This window comes from Falco naumanni, chromosome 20 (genome assembly GCF_017639655.2).
Source record: "Falco naumanni isolate bFalNau1 chromosome 20, bFalNau1.pat, whole genome shotgun sequence".
NCBI classification, from domain to species: domain Eukaryota; kingdom Metazoa; phylum Chordata; class Aves; order Falconiformes; family Falconidae; genus Falco; species Falco naumanni.
Genome location: NC_054073.1, coordinates 3,614,458 through 3,631,681, shown reverse-complemented (window position 1 = coordinate 3,631,681; position 17,224 = coordinate 3,614,458). Strand labels below are relative to the sequence as shown.

At 64.6% G+C, this 17,224-nt stretch overlaps 4 protein-coding genes across 7 annotated transcripts; 3 read left to right on the top strand and 1 right to left on the bottom strand.

Moving 5' to 3' along the window:
• Positions 1–20: 20 nt before the first annotated feature.
• Positions 21–3,592, bottom strand: PRIM1 (DNA primase subunit 1). The gene is made up of 13 exons (XM_040618715.1): positions 3,452–3,592; positions 3,135–3,292; positions 2,126–2,235; positions 1,947–2,020; positions 1,574–1,710; positions 1,449–1,507; positions 1,263–1,372; positions 1,068–1,159; positions 840–984; positions 697–766; positions 532–614; positions 354–452; positions 21–233 (listed from the first exon to the last, which is right to left on the bottom strand). Exons 1-13 carry the CDS (start codon positions 3,552–3,554, stop codon positions 214–216), a joined length of 1,260 nt encoding a protein of 419 aa, XP_040474649.1. The 5' UTR covers positions 3,555–3,592; the 3' UTR covers positions 21–213.
• Positions 3,593–4,200: 608 nt separating this feature from the next.
• LOC121099620 (retinol dehydrogenase 16-like) lies at positions 4,201–6,590 on the top strand. 4 transcript variants are annotated; one of them, XM_040618800.1, is made up of 5 exons: positions 4,201–4,232; positions 4,397–4,745; positions 4,884–5,142; positions 5,848–6,011; positions 6,180–6,590. In XM_040618800.1, exons 2-5 carry the CDS (start codon positions 4,430–4,432, stop codon positions 6,395–6,397), a joined length of 957 nt encoding a protein of 318 aa, XP_040474734.1. In that variant the 5' UTR covers positions 4,201–4,232; positions 4,397–4,429; the 3' UTR covers positions 6,398–6,590. The 4 variants fall into 4 exon arrangements, with proteins under 4 accessions (XP_040474734.1, XP_040474735.1, XP_040474733.1 ...); XM_040618801.1 differs by having other exon boundaries at positions 4,208–4,263; positions 4,404–4,745; XM_040618799.1 differs by lacking the exon at positions 4,201–4,232 and adding an exon at positions 4,251–4,331.
• LOC121080002 (retinol dehydrogenase 16-like) lies at positions 4,351–9,200 on the top strand. Its single transcript, XM_040577870.1, has 5 exons — positions 4,351–4,428; positions 7,547–7,863; positions 8,002–8,260; positions 8,698–8,861; positions 8,956–9,200. The coding sequence occupies exons 2-5, from the start codon at positions 7,548–7,550 to the stop codon at positions 9,183–9,185; spliced, it is 969 nt and encodes a 322-aa protein (XP_040433804.1). The 5' UTR covers positions 4,351–4,428; position 7,547; the 3' UTR covers positions 9,186–9,200.
• A 2,667-nt stretch (positions 9,201–11,867) lies between these two features.
• GPR182 (G protein-coupled receptor 182) lies at positions 11,868–16,772 on the top strand. Its single transcript, XM_040618683.1, has 2 exons — positions 11,868–12,499; positions 13,755–16,772. Exons 1-2 carry the CDS (start codon positions 12,214–12,216, stop codon positions 14,855–14,857), a joined length of 1,389 nt encoding a protein of 462 aa, XP_040474617.1. The 5' UTR covers positions 11,868–12,213; the 3' UTR covers positions 14,858–16,772.
• Positions 16,773–17,224: the final 452 nt, after the last annotated feature.

The window sequence follows — 17,224 nt, the reverse complement described above, 5'->3', positions numbered from 1 at the left end:
CCCGGGCGCAGGCACGCGGGTGACCACAGACTTTTAATGGTCTTTGCGTAGAAAAGGTACAAAAGGTGGGAAGGGCCCGCGTGGGGCTGGGGGGGGAGGGGAGCAGGGAGCCCGCGCCCCAGCTCAGAGGCACCAGGACCCCCGGCAGCTGGCGGTGGAGGTGATGACACCGGAATTGGTGATGGCAGTTGGTCCCATGGCAGCCTGGAGGCCTCAGAAATCTCCTTGTAGGTCTGCAGAGAGGAGAAATGGGAATTTTTACAGAAAAAGAGCAGTTTCTCAGAGCCATGGGGGTCCCCTTTGGGGTCCCCTTGAGGGTCCCCCTGCCAGCTGCATCCCTGCCTGGCACTTACCGCTCCTGCGGAGCAGCTCTCCTCTCCGGGCGTGCTCCATCTCCTCCACGAACTGCTCGAAGACCCGCACGTAGGGCGCCAGGCTCGTCTTCTTATAGTCTGGGAGGATTCAGGGGGTTGAGTGGGAACAGGAGTGGGCAGTGGGGACCCCCAGTGCCCCAGCCCCGGCCCCACTCACCCCGCACACGGCGCTTTGGCTCCGTTTCCTCACCATCCTGCTCCCCGTCTTGGCCAGCCGTGTCCAGCTCCTGGCACAGGGAACTGTGGGAGACGGTGGGATGTGGGGGGGGGGGGGCTGCCGGTACAGCCGGGACCCCCTGTGACGCCTGCCCTGCTCACGTACCTGATGGTGGGGACAGCAAATGGGTCAAACTGGTCCAGCTGCTGCAGATCCAGCGGCACCGAAATACGACCTGCAAGAGAGGGGAGTCACTGCTGGGGGTCCCGGCCCCGGGGGTCCCCGTCCCCACAGACCACCAGAGCCACCTGTTTTGGGGTGGACGCTGAAAGGGCTCTTCAGCAGGTGCCCGATGCTTTTGCTGACGTTGATGTCGAGGCGGGGAAAGCAGTACTGCAGCATGATCTCCCAGTCTGCGTAGCACGGCGTGTTCTTCCCAGCCCCCGGCCCCCGCTGTGGGGATAGGTGGGTCAGGGGGCAGCGGGGCAGGTAGCAGCACCTGGCCCCCTGCCTGGGGCAGCTCCACAGCCACTTACCCGCGTCCGCTCCATCCTGCTCTTCAGCAGCTCCCAGCGCTGCACCGAGTCCCGCTTCTTGGGGAACTCGCCCTGCAGCAGCTCACGGTGCTGTGGCCGGTGGTCAAGGCTGATCACGGACACAGCCGACCCCGCTCCACCCGCAGGGACCCTCCCTCCAGACCCGGGATGGTGGGGCCGCTCTGGGAAGGATATCCTCCGGGACAAGTGCCAGCACCTTCTCCCAGCTCTCCGGGCTGCCCAGGATGTCCTGGCTCACCAGTGCGAACGCCTCGAAGTACTTCTCCACCACGCTGACCGACCGCCTGCGGAGCAGCGGGGAGAGGCTCAGCACCCCACGGCTGGGGGCTGTAGGGGCTGGGCAAGGGTGTCCCCACCGACCTGATGAAGGGGTGGATGGGCTCGGAGAGGTTCACCTTCTTCACAGTCTCTGCTCCGCCCTGGGGGGACAGCGGTGGTCAACCTTGGGGAGTGGGCAGGGGGTGCCTGGCCCTGCGCGCACCCACCTTCACCAGGCTCAGGTACTCCACGGTGGCCGCCCGCAGCGCCGGGGACCACTTCCGCACCGCGTCGTCGCACACCCAGCAGTGGACACCCCGCCGGCCCGAGTACACCCACAGACGATGCTTCATGCCCAGGTCCTCTGCGCAGGGAACAGCCAGGCTGCAGGAGCGCGCTGGGATGGGCTGCAGCGTCTGCCTAAGCCTGGCAGCGTTGCCGACCCGCCGGGCACCACCGCATCCTCTGCTCCCCCCAGCCCCACGAGAGCGCTGCCCCGCTCCCCGCTTTGGGGTCTTGGTATCTCTATGGGGCAAAGCATGGTCTGGGCGCGTCCTCAGTGCATGAGGACGGGGCCACATAGGTCCCCGAGACCCTCACCCACAAGCGCGCGGTCAATGACGCGGATGGCGATGGTCATCAGGGTCCAGCACTTGGAGCAGATGTCAGCTGAGCTGGAGGCAGAGCGTGGTGGGTCAGAGGGCTGCCCCGTGCCCGTTCACACCCCCCCCCAACACCCACCAGCTATTCCAGCTTGTGCTGTGAACACCCCCAGGAACCTGCAGCATGTCCGCACGTCGTCGTAGTCCGTCATGTCGATGTCAAAGACCAGCTCCTTCTCCTGAGGCTGGAAGGCCCCCCCCAGGTGCACCGTGTTGTGCTGGTTGGGCTGTGGGACAGGATGAGCTCAGCGCTGGCTGGGGACCCCATGAGCTTGGGGCTGTGTCCCCCTGGGGCCGGCTGGCACTGGGGCTCCCGGTTGGGGTGCCGGAGCTCCTGCTGGGGGTCCCAGTCAGGGTGCCATGGCTACTGGACAGGGTGCCGGATCTCCCAGTCGGGGTGCCATGGCTACTGGACAGGGTGCCAGGGCTCCCAGTCAGGGTGCCAGGGCTACTGGACAGGGTGCCGGGGCTCCCAGTCAGGGTGCCAGGGCACTGGGGCTCCTGGTCAGGATGCCAGAGCGCCCGGTCAGGGCTCCTGGTGAGGGTGCCAGGGCTACTGGTCGAGGTGCCAGGGCTACTGGTTGGGGTGCCGGGGCTAGAGGACAGGGTGCCAGGGCTAGTGGACAGGGTGCTGGGGCTCCCAGTTGGGGTGCCGGGGCTACTGGTCAGGGCTCCCAGTTGGGATGCCATGGCACTGGGGCTCCTGGTCATGGTGCTGGAGGCTTCCGGTTAGGGTGCCGTAGCTCCCAGTCGGGGCTCCTGGTGAGAGTGCCAGGGTTCCCAGTTGGGGTGCCAGGGCTCCTGGTCAGGGTGCCAGGGCTCCTGGTCAGGGTGCCATGATGCTGGGGCTCCCAGTCGGGGTGCCAGAGCTCCCAGTTGGGGTGCTATGGCTACTGGTTGGGATGCCATGGCTACTGGTGGGGCTTCTGGTGAGGGTGCCAGGGCTCCCAGTCAGGGTGCTGGGGCTCCTGGTCAGGGTGCCAGGGCTCCCAGTTGGGGTGCCACGCTGCTGGGGCTCCCAGTTGGGGTGCCAGAGCTCCCAGTTGGGATGCCATGGCTACCGGTGGGGCTCCTGGTGAGGGTGCCAGGGCTCCCGGTCGCGGTGCCGGGGGGGCGCAGGACTCACCCGGTGGGAGTAGATGGCCCCGATATCGATCTTGTAGGGGTTGGTCCTCTGCAGCTCCCGCTCCAGCTCCTGGGGGCTGCCGAAGGACTGGAACCGCACGTAGACATCGTCCCGCAGCGTGAAGGAGAATTCCCGCAGCTGGAAGTAGTTCTTCACCACTGCGGGGGCGCGGGCGGGTTGGGGGGGGCCCTCACTGCCTCCCCCCCTGCCCCCCCCCCGCCCTGCTCCCCCCCGTGCCCCAGAGCCCGGTCAGGGCACCCACCCGCCGGCACCCCCAGCGCCCCCGGGACCCCCGCGCTGCCCCCCGCCCCGCTCACCGCCGCCGTAGCAGAGCCAGCGGCCGTAGGCGCCGTACGGGAAGAGCCGCCGGTAGAAGACCGGGAGCAGCTCGGGCAGCGCCTCCGGCTCGAACGGCGCCATGGCGGGTGGCGGCGGGAAGCGGCGGGGGCGGGCACCGGGGACGGGCACCGGGGGCCGCCGGGAGCTGTAGTCCGGCCCCGGGGCGGGGGCAGCGCGGGGGCGCGCCAAGCACCGAGGGGTCCCGGGGGGCAGCGCGGGGGGTGCGGAACCCTCAGGCGCTGCCCCGCTCCCGGTTTAACGGGTCCTCGGCGGGCGCACGGCTGCGACCGGACCCGACCCGGCTGCTGCCAGAGGGAAGCGCCAGGACCGGAGCAGACCCCCGAGCAGCCCCCGCAGCCCCGGGACCGGAGCCGACCCCCGGGACCCGAGCAGACCCCCGCGTACAGCCCGCAGCACCGGGACCCGAGCAGACCCCCGGGTAGCCCGAGGACCGGAGCAGACCCCCGCGCAGGGCCCGCAGCCCCGGGACCTGCCGCCCACCGGGCTTGAAGTGTCAGCACCGCGACGGCACCGAGCCCCGGGGGGGCGGGCGGCGGGGGAGGGGACTGGACCGGATCGGGAGGGGGACGGCCGCCCCCGCACTCTCCCGCCGCCGTTGCACCGGGGCCCTTCCCCCGCTCGTGGCCGCGTTAATTAATCATTGACAGCCGCGCGGGCACGGCCAAGGTCCGGCCTGAGCCGCCCAGTCCCGGGTCCGCAGCGCTCTCGGTTCGGCTCCCGGGTCCGCTCCCGGGTCGGCTTCGGCGTCCGCTGCCGGGTCGGCTCCCGGGTCAGCAGCTGCCGGTTCGGCTCCCGCGTCCGCTGCCGGTTCGGCTCCCGGGTCCGCTCCCGGGTCGGCTCCGGCGTCCGCTCCCGGGTTCGCTCCCGGGTCCGCAGCGCTCCCGGTTCGGCTCCCGGTTCGACTCCCAGTCTCTTCCCGGTGCCGGTGCGCGAGGATGTGGCTGTACCTGGCAGCGGTGCTGGTGGGGCTGTTCCTGCTGCGGCGATGGCACCGGGAGCGGCAGATGGTGCCGGGGCTCTCCGAGAAGTACGTGCTGATCACGGGCTGCGACAGCGGCTTCGGGCACCTGCTGGCCCAGCAGCTGGACGCGCGTGGGCTGCGGGTGCTGGCCGCCTGCCTGACCGAGGCCGGGGCTGCGCGGCTGCGGGCGGCCACCTCGCCGCGCCTGCAGACCCTCCTGCTGGACGTCACCTCCAGCCAGAGCATCGCCACCGCCGCCGCCTGGGTCCGGGAGCGTGTGGGTGACCAAGGTAGGACGGGGCGGCCGCCCCCATTGTCACCCCTGCCAGCCCTCCTGCCACCTCGCCGACCTGTGCCGGCACAGCCGGGGCTGGCACGGGACCGTGGGCAGGGCAGCAGCCTCGGCTCACCCCGTCCCCTCTCCCCAGGGCTCTGGGGGCTGGTGAACAACGCAGGCATCGCCATCCCCATCGCCCCGAATGAGTGGCTGACCAAGGACGACTTCGTCAGGGTGCTGGATGTCAACCTGGTTGGCCTCATTGAGGTGACGCTGAGCCTCCTGCCCCTGGTGCGGCGGGCGCGGGGCCGGGTGGTCAACGTGGCCAGCATCCTGGGCCGTATCTCCTGTTTCGGTGGGGGGTACTGCATCTCCAAGTTTGGCGTGGAGGCCTTCTCCGACAGTCTCCGGTAAGTCTGGCACGGCTGTCCCCCGCTCTGCTTTCCCGGTTTGCTTTCCCAGGCTCTGCCCAGCAGAGCCTCCATCTCTCCAGCCCCTTCCTCTTGCGACCACGAGTGCAGGTGGAGTTTGTTTTAGGGGCTGTGGGGATGCTTAACACACAGAGTGGGGGGCAGAGCGCCCTGTGCCACAGCTGCGGGCCTTGGGTCCCGTGGGAGCGATCCCCCGCTGGGAGGGACCCTTGCCTGCTGCTGGCGGCCTCTGCTCCGCGTTCAGCCAAGTTCATGCAGAGGCAGCCCAGGGTACAGGAGTACAAAGGACCGGGCAGAGCTTTGATTTCATTCCCCCACCCAATGGCTTCCCAGTGGCAGGGAGGCTGTGGCCACACCAGCTGGCGCTGCCTGCCCCGGCGCTGAGCCTCCCCCATCGGCCATCGCCCCCACGCCGGATCCTGCGGGCAATGGCCCCGCGGTGCTGAGGTTTGCTTTGGCCCCATCCCATCCAGACTCAGCAGATGTTTGCTCACGCACCACCTTGGACACATGCTGGGGCTGGCGGGGGGTCTGCTGGGGTGGTCAGGCTCCCCCCGCCGGACCTCCGGCATGAGGCTGCCGTGCGTCCTGCGCCAGAGCCGGTGCCCACCACAGCCCATGCCGGCGGGTGGCAGATGCGCCCGGGTGCTGGTCCCACGTCCCATGGGGCGTGATCCCTTCCAGGCTTGAGATGCACAACTTCGGGGTGAAGGTCAGCATAATTGAGCCAGGCTACTTCAAGACGATGATCACCAACGTCGAGAACCTGGAGAAGAGTTTTATTTCTACCTGGGAGAAGCTCCCAGAGGAAATGAAAGCGAGTTATGGGGAGAATTACTTGAAGAAGTGTAAGTACCTCACCTAAAGGTGAAGTGATGCTGTTCCTCTCCTGACACAAGGCACATCCCTGGGGCCACGGGGCGCCCCACCGCCCTGTCGTGCCCCTGAGCCCTTCAGCTGCGCTTGGCTCAAGGGTCCGAGCCCGGCAGGCTGAGCAGCGCTTTCTGCCTCTGCAGTTTCGGTAGCGCTCAGGAACATACAGAAGAAATACAGCTCCAACCTGAGGCTGGTCACGGACTGCATGGAGCACGCGCTGACCAGCTGCCACCCTCGCACCCGCTACTCGGCAGGCTGGGACGCTAAGCTGCTCTACATCCCCCTCAGCTACCTGCCCTCCGCCCTCACCGACGTTGTCCTCACCTGGTCCTACCCCAGGCCTGCCCGGGATGCCTGAGGCAGGGATGCGGGGCAGGCAGCCGACAGGCAGCGGCAGCCGGGGCCAGCAGCGCAGGATGGGACCCGGCACCACCGCAGCCGAGACTGTGCCAATAGATTCCTGAATTTCGAACTCAGCGTACACCTCACAACCCGCTGTCCTCTGCTAGCAGAGCCGTTTGCTTCTGAATAAAGACAATTCCTCCTCCCCACCTGGCTGGCTTCGTTTCAGCCTTGGCAGGGGCTGTGGCACCGGGGCTGTGTCCCTGCTTTTCCGACATCACCGGTGCTGCTGCTGGCTGTGCCATGCCACGCTGTGCTGTGCCATGACATGCCATGGGAGCTCCCGGGGTCTCTGGCTGTTCCCCCAAGCGCCTGCTCCGTGCAGGGTCTAGCCCTCGCTGGAGTGTGAGAGCTGCGCTCACCCAAGCCAGTGCTCCAGAAGTTAACACACACGAATAAAAAGCAGCCCAGCACAATCCTGGGCAGGTTTCCCCCTGGGCAGGGCTGGCCAGCCTCTGGTCGAGTCCTGCTCCTCCTCCTCCTCCTCCTCGTTGCCCCTCGGACACCCCGAGCAGCCCCTGCCTCTTTGCGTGGCTCTGCGGACCCGCAGCACCCGGTCAGCAACGGCTGCCCTGCTGCAGCAAACGGTGCCTGGGCATGGTGGGGCTGGGGACACCCCTTCTGTCCTGGGTGACCCCGGCAGCTTTGCCACCTCCTCACGCAGGGCCCATCCTGGGGTGAGGGGACAAAGCCACCGCCCCCACCCAGACCGAAGCCAGGCGAGCACAGCGCAGCCAGCAAAGGGAGAACTCGGCAACCGGGTGCTGCCATCGGTGTTTGGAGGTCAGCCAAGCCCGGCTCCGTGGGGCAGCTGGATCCACCCTGCCGGCACAAACAGCCATCAGAGGCCACACCAGAGCTCCAGGCTCGCGGATCTGTGCGACACGAAGCCATGGATTACAGCTGCGAGACGCAAAACTTTCTCCAGCTGCTGCTGCAATCCTGCCCACGCTCCGGCGTGCACCAGAGCACCACTGGCACCCGGCTCTCCCCCCAGCACTGCCCAACGCGCCAGCTGGGGCCGGGCATCCTCACCAGCCTCTATATATACGGCATGAACGCGGGCTGTGAGAAGGCTGTCCCTGAGCCAGTGCCGGTGCGCGAGGATGTGGCTGTACCTGGCAGCGGTGCTGGTGGGGCTGTTCCTGCTGCGGCGATGGCACCGGGAGCGGCAGATGGTGCCGGGGCTCTCCGAGAAGTACGTGCTGATCACGGGCTGCGACAGCGGCTTCGGGCACCTGCTGGCCCAGCAGCTGGACGCGCGTGGGCTGCGGGTGCTGGCCGCCTGCCTGACCGAGGCCGGGGCTGCGCGGCTGCGGGCGGCCACCTCGCCGCGCCTGCAGACCCTCCTGCTGGACGTCACCTCCAGCCAGAGCATCGCCACCGCCGCCGCCTGGGTCCGGGAGCGTGTGGGTGACCAAGGTAGGACGGGGCGGCCGCCCCCATCGTCACCCCTGCCAGCCCTCCTGCCACCTCGCCGACCTGTGCTGGCACAGCCGGGGCTGGCACGGGACCGTGAGCAGGGCAGCAGCCTCGGCTCACCCCGTCCCCTCTCCCCAGGGCTCTGGGGGCTGGTGAACAACGCAGGCATCAGCAACCCCACTGCCCCGAATGAGTGGCTGACCAAAGACGACTTCGTCAGGGTGCTGGATGTCAACCTGGTTGGCCTCATTGAGGTGACGCTGAGCCTCCTGCCCCTGGTGCGGCGGGCGCGGGGCCGGGTGGTCAACGTGGCCAGCATCCTGGGCCGTATCTCCCGTTTCGGTGGGGGGTACTGCATCTCCAAGTTTGGCGTGGAGGCCTTCTCTGACAGTCTCCGGTATGATGGTGGTGGTGGTCGGTGGCCCCTGGTGCGCCCCTGTGCCGGGGCTTGTCCAGCGGCTGGGTGTGTGCTGGCAGGTGTAGGCGTGCCGGGCGCCTCTGCCCCACTTTCCCCACGTAAGGTTTTATGTTGCACCCAGTTACGTCCTTCCCCACCGAGCAAAGCAGCAGCGAGGCAAGAGGGGGGCTTGTGAAACACCAACACTGTCACCCCCGGGTTGGGAAATGGGGGCACAGCCGGAGCAGCAGCTCTGCAATCAGAGAGAAAGTTCTGGGAAACTCTTGAGCAAGGAGAGGTCTCTCCCACGCCCACCCAGGGGATGGCGGGGGGGGTCACGGTTCCCCCTCACCCTGCATAGCTCGGTCCCCCCAAAGCCCCTGCCCGGCTTGGGGTGGTGGCTCCCTCCGTGGGGCTGACGGTCCCTCCCCATCCAGGCGTGAGATGCGACCCTTCGGGGTGCAGGTCTCCATCATCGAACCCGGCGCCTTCCGGACAGAGATAGTCAACCCCACCACACTGATCAACGGCTTCAAGCACGTCTGGGGGCAGCTCCCGGCAGAAACCCAGGCAGCCTACGGCCACCATTACCTGGACACCTGTGAGTACATCCCCGCGTGGTCCCAGCACTCCCCGGTGACCCCAGCACCGCCAGTGTGCCGGGCTGGGCTGACCCCCCCGCCTTGCCCACCCAGATGCCAGGAGGACCATCCTGCTGCACCGCCTGAGCAGCTCCTGCCTGTCCCCTGTCACCGATGCCATGGCACACGGGCTGCTCGCCCGCTTCCCCCGCAGCCGCTACACGGCTGGCTGGGACGCCCGGCTCGTCTTCCTGCCGCTCAGCTACTGCCCAGCCTGGCTCAGCGACACCATCATCAGCTTCTTCTTGCCCGTCCTGGCCGGGGGGACGGCTGGGCACCCCTGAGGGTGGCCACCAGGCTGGGGGTGCGGACACAGTGCACACGGGCACCTGCTCACCTCCAGCCCCTGTTAATGTGCTCAATAAAGCTGGTGCAAAGCAAGGGGCTGCCCGCGGTGAACCCCAGCCTTGGAGGTGTCTGAGAGCCGCCTGGCCGCGGCGCCGGGCCATCACCCCGCCGGGGCATGTGGTGCTGGTGGGTCCCCACTAGCCGGTGGCAGGACCCTGGCTGTGCCCAGAGCAGCCGCACAGCCGGGGATGCCCAAGCTGCGGCACAGGATCGTATCTGCAGCCCTTTGAGGGGGTGGTGGCGGCACTGGGGGATCCAGCTTCTCCTTGCAGCTGGATTCAGGGGCCAGTCCACACCACGGGCATGGCTGATGGCAGCTGTGGGGCCGTCGCAGGTGCCGGCGGTGCTCTGGCTCCCTATCGCTGGCTCATGCCGGAGGGATGCTGCTGCCCTGGGAGATGGTTAAAGATGTTTTCCCCTTCACACCTAGTGCTTTCTGCAGCACCAGCCTCGGCATCCTCCAGGCTCACCGCTCCCTCTCTGAGGAAAGCTGAGAGAATTGCTCCTTGCAAAGATCCCCAAAGCTGTTGTGCTTCACTCCAGCTCTTCTGGGACCTCCCCATTCTGCCATATCCCAGCTTTTCCATGTGTTTGTCCAGGTCAGACTGCAGGGGCTTTGTCCCTCAGCTCCCCATCTCCTCCCTTGCACAGGTAAACCCAAGAGCTGGCTGGGAACTGCTCCATCCTCTCTTGCTGCTCCGGGGTCCTTTAGTGCCGCCGCAGCCTCCCAGCTCCCCCATGGGTGACCTCAGCCCTGGCAGCCGGTGCTCCCTTCCCGGCACAACACCCGCAACCAAGCGGCCCGTTGTCCATGGTCTGCTCTGGTAGCAGGTGGTCTGGTCCAGCACGGAGGAAGCTGCCCCGGTAGGGACAAGCTCGCGGCGTGGCTGGGGATGCAGCTCAGCTGCCAGAGAGAGGATGGGCTGGAAAAGGTGCCACCGTTACCCATAACACTGCCAGCACAGCACGGGGAGCCTGGCGTGTGGCCGGTGACTCACACATCCTTCATACTTCTAATTAAGGGCTGATTAGTGGTGACTAGCTGGGGGTTAGGTCCCTGAGACTATGCACTTGCCTTCAGGACAAGAGCAGCTTTAGCAGCAGCCCCGCTCCCACCCACGCCGTGCTGCTCCTGTGCGTGCGGGACTGAGCCCACGTGAGCCCAAGGCCCCCCCCCGGGCTGCGACCGAGGGCAGGGGGACAAGAAGCTGCAGCAGGACGGAAGGCAGCACGTAGGGCTCTTGTGCAAGCTGTGTTACAACTCGCCGAGCTGTTTCCCCAGCCAAGAAAGCTTTCCTAAACGCTTTGCTCGGCTTAGTAAACCAGTAAGACGTCCCCAGCAGTCCCCACATGTCACGTTTCAGGCCCGCGTGTCCCCGAGGTGCCAGGCTTTCACGTGCACTGCGGCCTTGGCTGCAACTGCCCTGGGACCCTCGTGCCTGCATCCCTCCAGCAGCATCCCCGGCTGCCCAGGGAGGGAAGGGCAGGAGGACGGCAGATCCCTGGCGCTGCCACTGCCTGCAGCCCACCTTGCTCTGGGTCTGTGCTGCCCCCCACTCCCCAGGGGGCTGGCAGCGGCCGGGGGGGACCCGATGCCCGTATCGCACCCCACAGCGAAGTGCTGGCAGGTGGAGCAGGAACCGGCCAGGCTCAGCAGGGCCATTACCAGCCCCCCCCCCCCCGCGCCTTCCTGCGCACCATCCGCCCGAGCCCTGATCCGCTGGGCTCCAAAGGACCCACTCGGATTGAAGCGGTCACTTTCTGCAGAGGAAACAGCCTTTTCCCACTTATCTCCAGACAAAGGGGAGAACAGGACCCTTAGGGAGGCCGGGGGCTCCTGGGCACACATTCGGGTGCCAATAGCCTTGGGGGTCCCTGAGAATTGCGGCAGGGATGGGGAGATGGGCTGAGCTGCCTGTTCCGCTCCCCACAGCTTGGAAATACAACCGGCTCCCGGACCTCGCTGCCCCCGCCGGGATCGGCAGCCCCCCACTCACACCCCCACGGCACCCAGGTTGCTCTCGATCGGAGAGTTTGGCGTGGAAATTTCCTGACCTGTTAAACAGAAGCAGTACAGCATCCCTGCCTCCCAGGGAGACAAAGCCCCTCCAGCACATCGGGCGGCAGAGCAGCCCCTCGCAGCCCCCCACAGCCCCCAGCCCCCGGCCGAGGTGAAACCTGCCCCGTGGCGCTCAGGGCGAGCACAAAGCCACTGAGTTCCTGTTTGCAACCCAGGGCCTTGGTCCTGCTGGGGCTGGGTACCTGCGCTCCGGGTCATCGGCGCCGGGCTTGTTGTTGTGAGACCCGACTTATCAGTGCCCTCGTGCTTCCCCGCTCCGGCCGTGCCTTCCTTCCGAGCCGATTGTTGATCACAAAGTCTTGTCTGCACTCGAAAAGGAGATTTCCTGCAATTGTTTTGCAGGACTTGCAGCTTGTTGCAAAATTTTCTGCCTATCAGCCCCCTCCCCAGTGCCAGGGCAAGGCTCAAGCCCCCTCCCTTCCCCTGCAAAACCGCCAGGCAATCATGGCTCGATGATTAATTGCTGCCGGGCCAGAAGTGTTTCTGTGGCGATAGCCATCTACCATCAGGTCCTGCGACAGCTGGGAGCGATGGGCCGTGCTGACCTGGCAGAGATGCTCCACTTTCAGCCCTTTTCCCCCAAAAGCAAACCCTGAGCTCGCCCCGGTATCGCGTGAGCATCAGGGACAGTTGGCAGCACGTTCGCCTGCACCCATCCTAATGCCTTGGGACTCCATGGCCGCGGGAAGACCCGGCCCAGCTGGGTCCATCCCTGAGGATGTATTTTCCCCTCCTGCCCACAGTCAGAATGGGACCTGCGTGGGATCCAGCCACGGAGACCACGGGGCCACGGCAGCCGGGTCCAGCGGGGGTGACGGTGGAGGGGAGCGGCCCGGGGAGCCTCAGGGAGCCCCGCTCCATCCCCAGGCACCTGCAGCTTCCACATGGACACCTGCCCGGGGCCTCCCTGCGCTCATCCCCCAGCCCTGCAGCAAAATCAAACGGGAGCTGAGCCCCGCGGCTGGAAATCAAGTCAAATGTCACCCACACTGGGCTGTCTCAGGATGTCGGACCACGACAGTCATTTCCTGCCGGGAAGCAGCCAACAAGCCCACCCTGAGCTCCGCGCCGCCGCGGCTCGGCTCTGCCAGAGGCACGTGAGCTGCCGAGCCGAGAGGATCGCCACGCTCCCCGAGCAGCCCCTCTGCGCAGCCTTCAGCTCTGCCACCGGTGAGCCACCGCCTCTCCCCCCTGCCCGCGCCCCTCTGCCCCCTCTCCCACCGGCCTCTCTCAGGACCTGCAGCCTGGTGAGGGTGGGAGGCTGAGCAGCCATGGGGACAGGGGTCTCCAGCCCCGGGGGGCTCGCTCTCCTCTCCTCCTTGGTTTCAGGAGCGGGTGGGTGGGTGCCGTTTGCCACAGGGCTGATGCTCTTCTGGGGGATGCCTGGCTGTGGTGCTCCCCGGCTTGCTGGGCACCGAGTGCCACGGAACACCCCGGCGGCATGGCACGCTCCTCCGGCTCTCCCGATGGCATGGCACGCTCCTCCGGCTCTCCCGGTGGCATGGCACGCTCCTCCGTCTCTCCCGGTGGCACGGCACGCTCCTCTGGCTCTCCCGGTGGCATGGCACGCTCCTCCGGCTCTCCCGGTGGCACGGCACGCTCCTCCGGCTCTCCCGGGGGAACGGCTGGTCTTATGAGCTCTTCTAGCAGCACGAGGCTGGATGGGCTCCACGGTGTCTTCACCGTGCGGATGCAGCTGTGCTGGCATCAGAGCTCTTACCCTTGGGGCAATAAAAGGATGTTAAGGTCAACTGCATTTCCCCTAAGTTTATAATTTTGTCACCTACCTGGAAGTCCCGACGGCTCCCAGAAACGCAGCTGTGAGACCGGCAGAGCAAGGGCTGGGTTTATGAAGCGACCGCACAGCAAGGGCTCGGGTGGGGGACGAGGGCTTCCCTGCTAGTGCTGGGTCCAGCAGCCGTGGTCACCGGCGCATTTAATGGTCCGGTGCCTGCCCATGCCCCGGCCACCTCGCAGCCATTTGCTGGGGGTCAGGGGTCCCACAGGCTCGGTGGCAGCAGGACCTGAGCTCCGGAGCACGAGCTTTGATGGGGGCAGCTCCCCCCTGAACGTTGCTGCACTCCTGGGTTGTCAGCTCCGTTCCTGCAGTGACCGATCTTGCTGCAGGCATCTCACTTGTCCTTCGTCCCTCCCCTCCGTTGGTCCCCAGCACTGCCTGACCCTGGCCCTGGCTGGGGGACAGGGGACAGCCACCACCTGGGAGCACGTGTGGGTGCACGGGCGGCTGGTGTTTGTGGCTTGCATGTTGTCTGGGACGTCAGGTTATCACCTGATGGGGATACGGCACCTTTTGAGGGTTGATGTAAGAAGTCACCATAGAAGTAAAAACTGGATTAAAAAAAATATGCATTGGGGTATTTTCGGAGGCTCCTGCGAGGGCTCAGTGCTTTCCCTTTCCTTGCAGCTACCAGGATGGCTGAGGTGACCACTGCCCTCATCGAGACGCACACTCTCCTGAACGAGTACAGGGACTACCACAACTGGTCCGAGCTGTTCCACCTCCTGAACTACACCTACACCTTCTGCGAGTTCAGCCTGGATGAGAATGTCAAGAGGGTGGTCCTCTTCATCCTTTACCTGGTCATCTTTGTGGTGGGCTTGGTGGAGAACCTCCTTGTCATCTGGGTCAACTGGCAGACACGGGGCAACAAGAGCTTGGTCAACCTCTACATCATCAACATGGCCATTGCTGACCTCGGAGTGCTGCTCTCGCTGCCCATCTGGATGCTGGAGGTGATGCTGGATTACACCTGGCTCTGGGGCAGCTTCCTCTGCCGCTTCACGCACTACTTCTACTTTGCCAACATGTATGCCAGCATCTTCTTCCTCACCTGCCTGAGCGTGGATCGCTACGTGTCTCTGACCAGCTCCTCCCTCTTCTGGCGTAAGCACCAGCACCGCGCACGCCGCGTCATCTGCGCCTGCAGCTGGGTCTTGGCAGCAGCGATCCCATTCCTGGAGGTTGCTCACATGCAGCTGGTCAATACCGGAGAGCCCATCTGCATCTTCATGGCCCCCTTCGAGACCTATGACGAGTGGGCGCTGGCAGTTAGCTTGGCCACCACCACCATTGGCTTCCTCATCCCCTTCCCCATCATCACTGTTTTCAACATCCTGACAGCCATGTTCATCAAGAGCGCCAAGCCAGAGAGCAAGAAGCACTGTCTGCTCATCTACGCCTATATCATCGTGTTCCTCATCAGCTGGCTGCCCTTCCACATCATGCTGACCCTGCTCACCCTCGACGGCAATCACATCATCCTCCACTGCACCTTTGCCCACTTCCTCTACTTCTTCTACGACATCATAGACTGCTTCACCCTGCTCCACTGCGTGATTAACCCCATCCTCTACAACTTCTTGAGCAAAAACTTCCGCAGCAAGCTCATCTCCGCCGTGGTCAAGTACATCCCCAAAGACCAAGGCAGCCAGAAGGGCGCAGGCAATTCCTCCTCCACCACACAGCACTCCATAGTCATCGCAAAGGACAACAACCCTCCCAACTAAGGGGGATCGGACTCTCCCACTCATCACTGGCGAGTGGTTGTGGGGCGGGGGCAGCTCCCTGCGCTCACTGAGGTCAGTGAGATTGTTTTTCCTGGTGATGAGCAGACACTTTGCTTTTAAACAAGACTTCTCGGCGGGCCACCTCCTGTGCTCTGAAGGCAGGGCTGGGTGCCAAACGTGAAACGAGACGGTGCGGGGAGCTACAGGCACCTTGCCTCTGATGTCCTGCCGTAACGGATCTATTTAGCTAAAGAAAGAATAAGAGAAAGAGATATTTCCTGTTTTCCAAGAGAAACGCTTGCAGTAATAAAGCGCGTTGCTTGGAGGTCTGAACACAAACCTGCCCCCTGGGGCACAACCCCCCTACCACCCCTGAGCCGTGGGGCTGGGGGCGTGCAAATCTTTCCCTGGACAGGATTTTCTGCACCCCCTGACTGTCACACACAAGCCCCGTCCCTGCAGAGGTGCCCGGCAAATGCTGCCCCTCTGCCGCGATGCCACCCCGAGCAGGAGAGGGGAAATCCATCCCTTTGGAACACAAACCGCTCCTCCCCATGCCTGGCAAACGGCTGGAAGCCTGATTTTAGTGAAATGAAGGCAACGTGAGCCCGAGAGGCATGACACACACCTGAGCTTTAGGGAGGGGAGGATCGATTCAAAATTAGCGACTCATTGAGAGCAATTTTGCTAACCCAGTGGTAAATGAGCGTTGGTGAAAACTGGGTTTGACTGGGCACGGCTGCTTCCAAACGCGACCGGTGGCAACAGAGGTGGGGTTCCCAGCTTGTGTTTTGCGGCAGGAGACCCATCCCATCAATCCCAGCCTCCTTTAGAGCATCTCCTGGTGGGTTTCTAAGGACACTGGTTGTGTTTCTAAACGTCGGCAGCCTCCGGCAGCCCTTCACGCCCACTCTCTTTCAATCAAAGTCATGCTGAAGCGTGCCCCGTGGGAACACGTAGGTGTGCAGAAACCCTCGGAGCCGGAGCACGGGCTGGACTTGTGGCGGTGTAAGAAACTGGAGCATCCGGAGAAAGTTCATCGTCGTCTGGATTCTGCTAAGTCATGTGCTGCAGGTCAAGCCTTCGGCGGGGGAAGGTGAAAGAGCGACAGTCACTGGGAGCCCATAAATCTACCAGTGGCCTTGAGCTGCTCAAGAAACACATTTTTGAAAAAGCAAAGCATAAGCAAATCTCGGGACAGGATGCTTGCAGCACCGAGCAGTGGGAGGGGAGCAGGATGTCCTGGGCTGCGGGAGAAGCCGGGGCTGACACGGACCCTCGGTTATCGTGGGACTGGCTGGGGACAGCGCTGCTATTTACAGGGGTCCCGTGAGGGGTAAATCACTAAATGCCTCAGGGCTCCTTGTGCACAGAGATGTTCCTCCTCACTACCAGGGGATACCAGCCTTGGCAGAAAAAGCTGAACCTGTCCCTTACACAGAAATACTTTGTGCCGCAGCTGGGGAGGAGGCCAATCCCCTCGGACCCGTCCAGGGCAGCAACTCATGGCTCTTCTCGGTTGCTACTTACAGTTTCACAACTCGTAGAGCCGCTCGGACTGGAAGCCCTCCGGGGCGAAGGCTGTCCTTCGCCACCTGCACCGGCGTGGGAGCTCAGTGCCTTTGTCCCTGTCACCCTCCCGCGCACGCGTGCACAGCCAAGCCGCGCAGCCCCAGCGCCGGCCGGTGAACGCAAAGGCGGCCCCGCACTGCACGACCCACAGCTCTGACCCCCGATCTGCCCCAGGGCTTCCTCTTGCCCACACCTTGCCATTTGCTATGAAAAAACGGAAGATAACGCACTGCAACAAGACACTTGATGTGTGACATAACCAGGGCAACAACATATTAAATGTCAAGTTACTGAAACATGTAAAATTTGGTATTTGGCTTAATAAATTTTTTTTTTTACTCTTCTAATGTATCTGCAACTTTGTTCATAGACCTCAGGGCCAGAGTGGCCTCAAATAAACCCTTACAGAGCCCCACGCAGCAACCTGGGTGTGAAACCCAGCAAGTCCTTTAGCTGGGGGTCTCAGCCCCCCTGTGAAGCCCTCACCACCCAAGGGTGGCCTGGCCCAGCCACGGGCTCCTTTAGCAATTACTGGCCCCATACCGCCGGACCATCTGCCCAGTGTGACTTTCCAGTGCCCGCTGCTGGTCGCCAGCTCAGCGACGGTGACCTGTCCCACCAGGTAAGCTCTGCCCAAGCTGCTCCAGCGGTGACCGAGACCAGTTGGCCCCGGCTGATGGCCAACCCAGCAGGCAGGTCACCCCAACCCCAGAGGACACCTCGCTGCTGGAGAACAGGTAAAGCGGCTTTTGAAAACGCCAGCAGCGTTCGCCCGCTGATCTGGCTTGCCAGCCA

Excerpts from the sequence above, each read along its gene's own strand:
- PRIM1 (XM_040618715.1), bottom strand. The coding sequence starts at position 3,554 with ATGGCGCCGTTCGAGCCGGAGGCGCTGCCCGAGCTGCTCCCGGTCTTC. Across the intron at positions 2,236-3,134 it reads GGGCCATCTACTCCCACCGG|CCCAACCAGCACAACACGGT; the intron begins GTGAGTCCTGCG and ends CCTGTCCCACAG. Across the intron at positions 234-353 it reads AGAGCTGCTCCGCAGGAGCG|ACCTACAAGGAGATTTCTGA; the intron begins GTAAGTGCCAGG and ends TCCTCTCTGCAG.
- LOC121099620 (XM_040618800.1), top strand. The coding sequence starts at position 4,430 with ATGTGGCTGTACCTGGCAGCGGTGCTGGTGGGGCTGTTCCTGCTGCGG. Across the intron at positions 4,746-4,883 it reads GGAGCGTGTGGGTGACCAAG|GGCTCTGGGGGCTGGTGAAC; the intron begins GTAGGACGGGGC and ends CCCTCTCCCCAG. Across the intron at positions 6,012-6,179 it reads GGAGAATTACTTGAAGAAGT|TTTCGGTAGCGCTCAGGAAC; the intron begins GTAAGTACCTCA and ends CTGCCTCTGCAG.
- LOC121080002 (XM_040577870.1), top strand. The coding sequence starts at position 7,548 with ATGTGGCTGTACCTGGCAGCGGTGCTGGTGGGGCTGTTCCTGCTGCGG. Across the intron at positions 7,864-8,001 it reads GGAGCGTGTGGGTGACCAAG|GGCTCTGGGGGCTGGTGAAC; the intron begins GTAGGACGGGGC and ends CCCTCTCCCCAG. Across the intron at positions 8,261-8,697 it reads GCCTTCTCTGACAGTCTCCG|GCGTGAGATGCGACCCTTCG; the intron begins GTATGATGGTGG and ends CTCCCCATCCAG.
- GPR182 (XM_040618683.1), top strand. The coding sequence starts at position 12,214 with ATGGACACCTGCCCGGGGCCTCCCTGCGCTCATCCCCCAGCCCTGCAG. Across the intron at positions 12,500-13,754 it reads AGCCTTCAGCTCTGCCACCG|CTACCAGGATGGCTGAGGTG; the intron begins GTGAGCCACCGC and ends CTTTCCTTGCAG.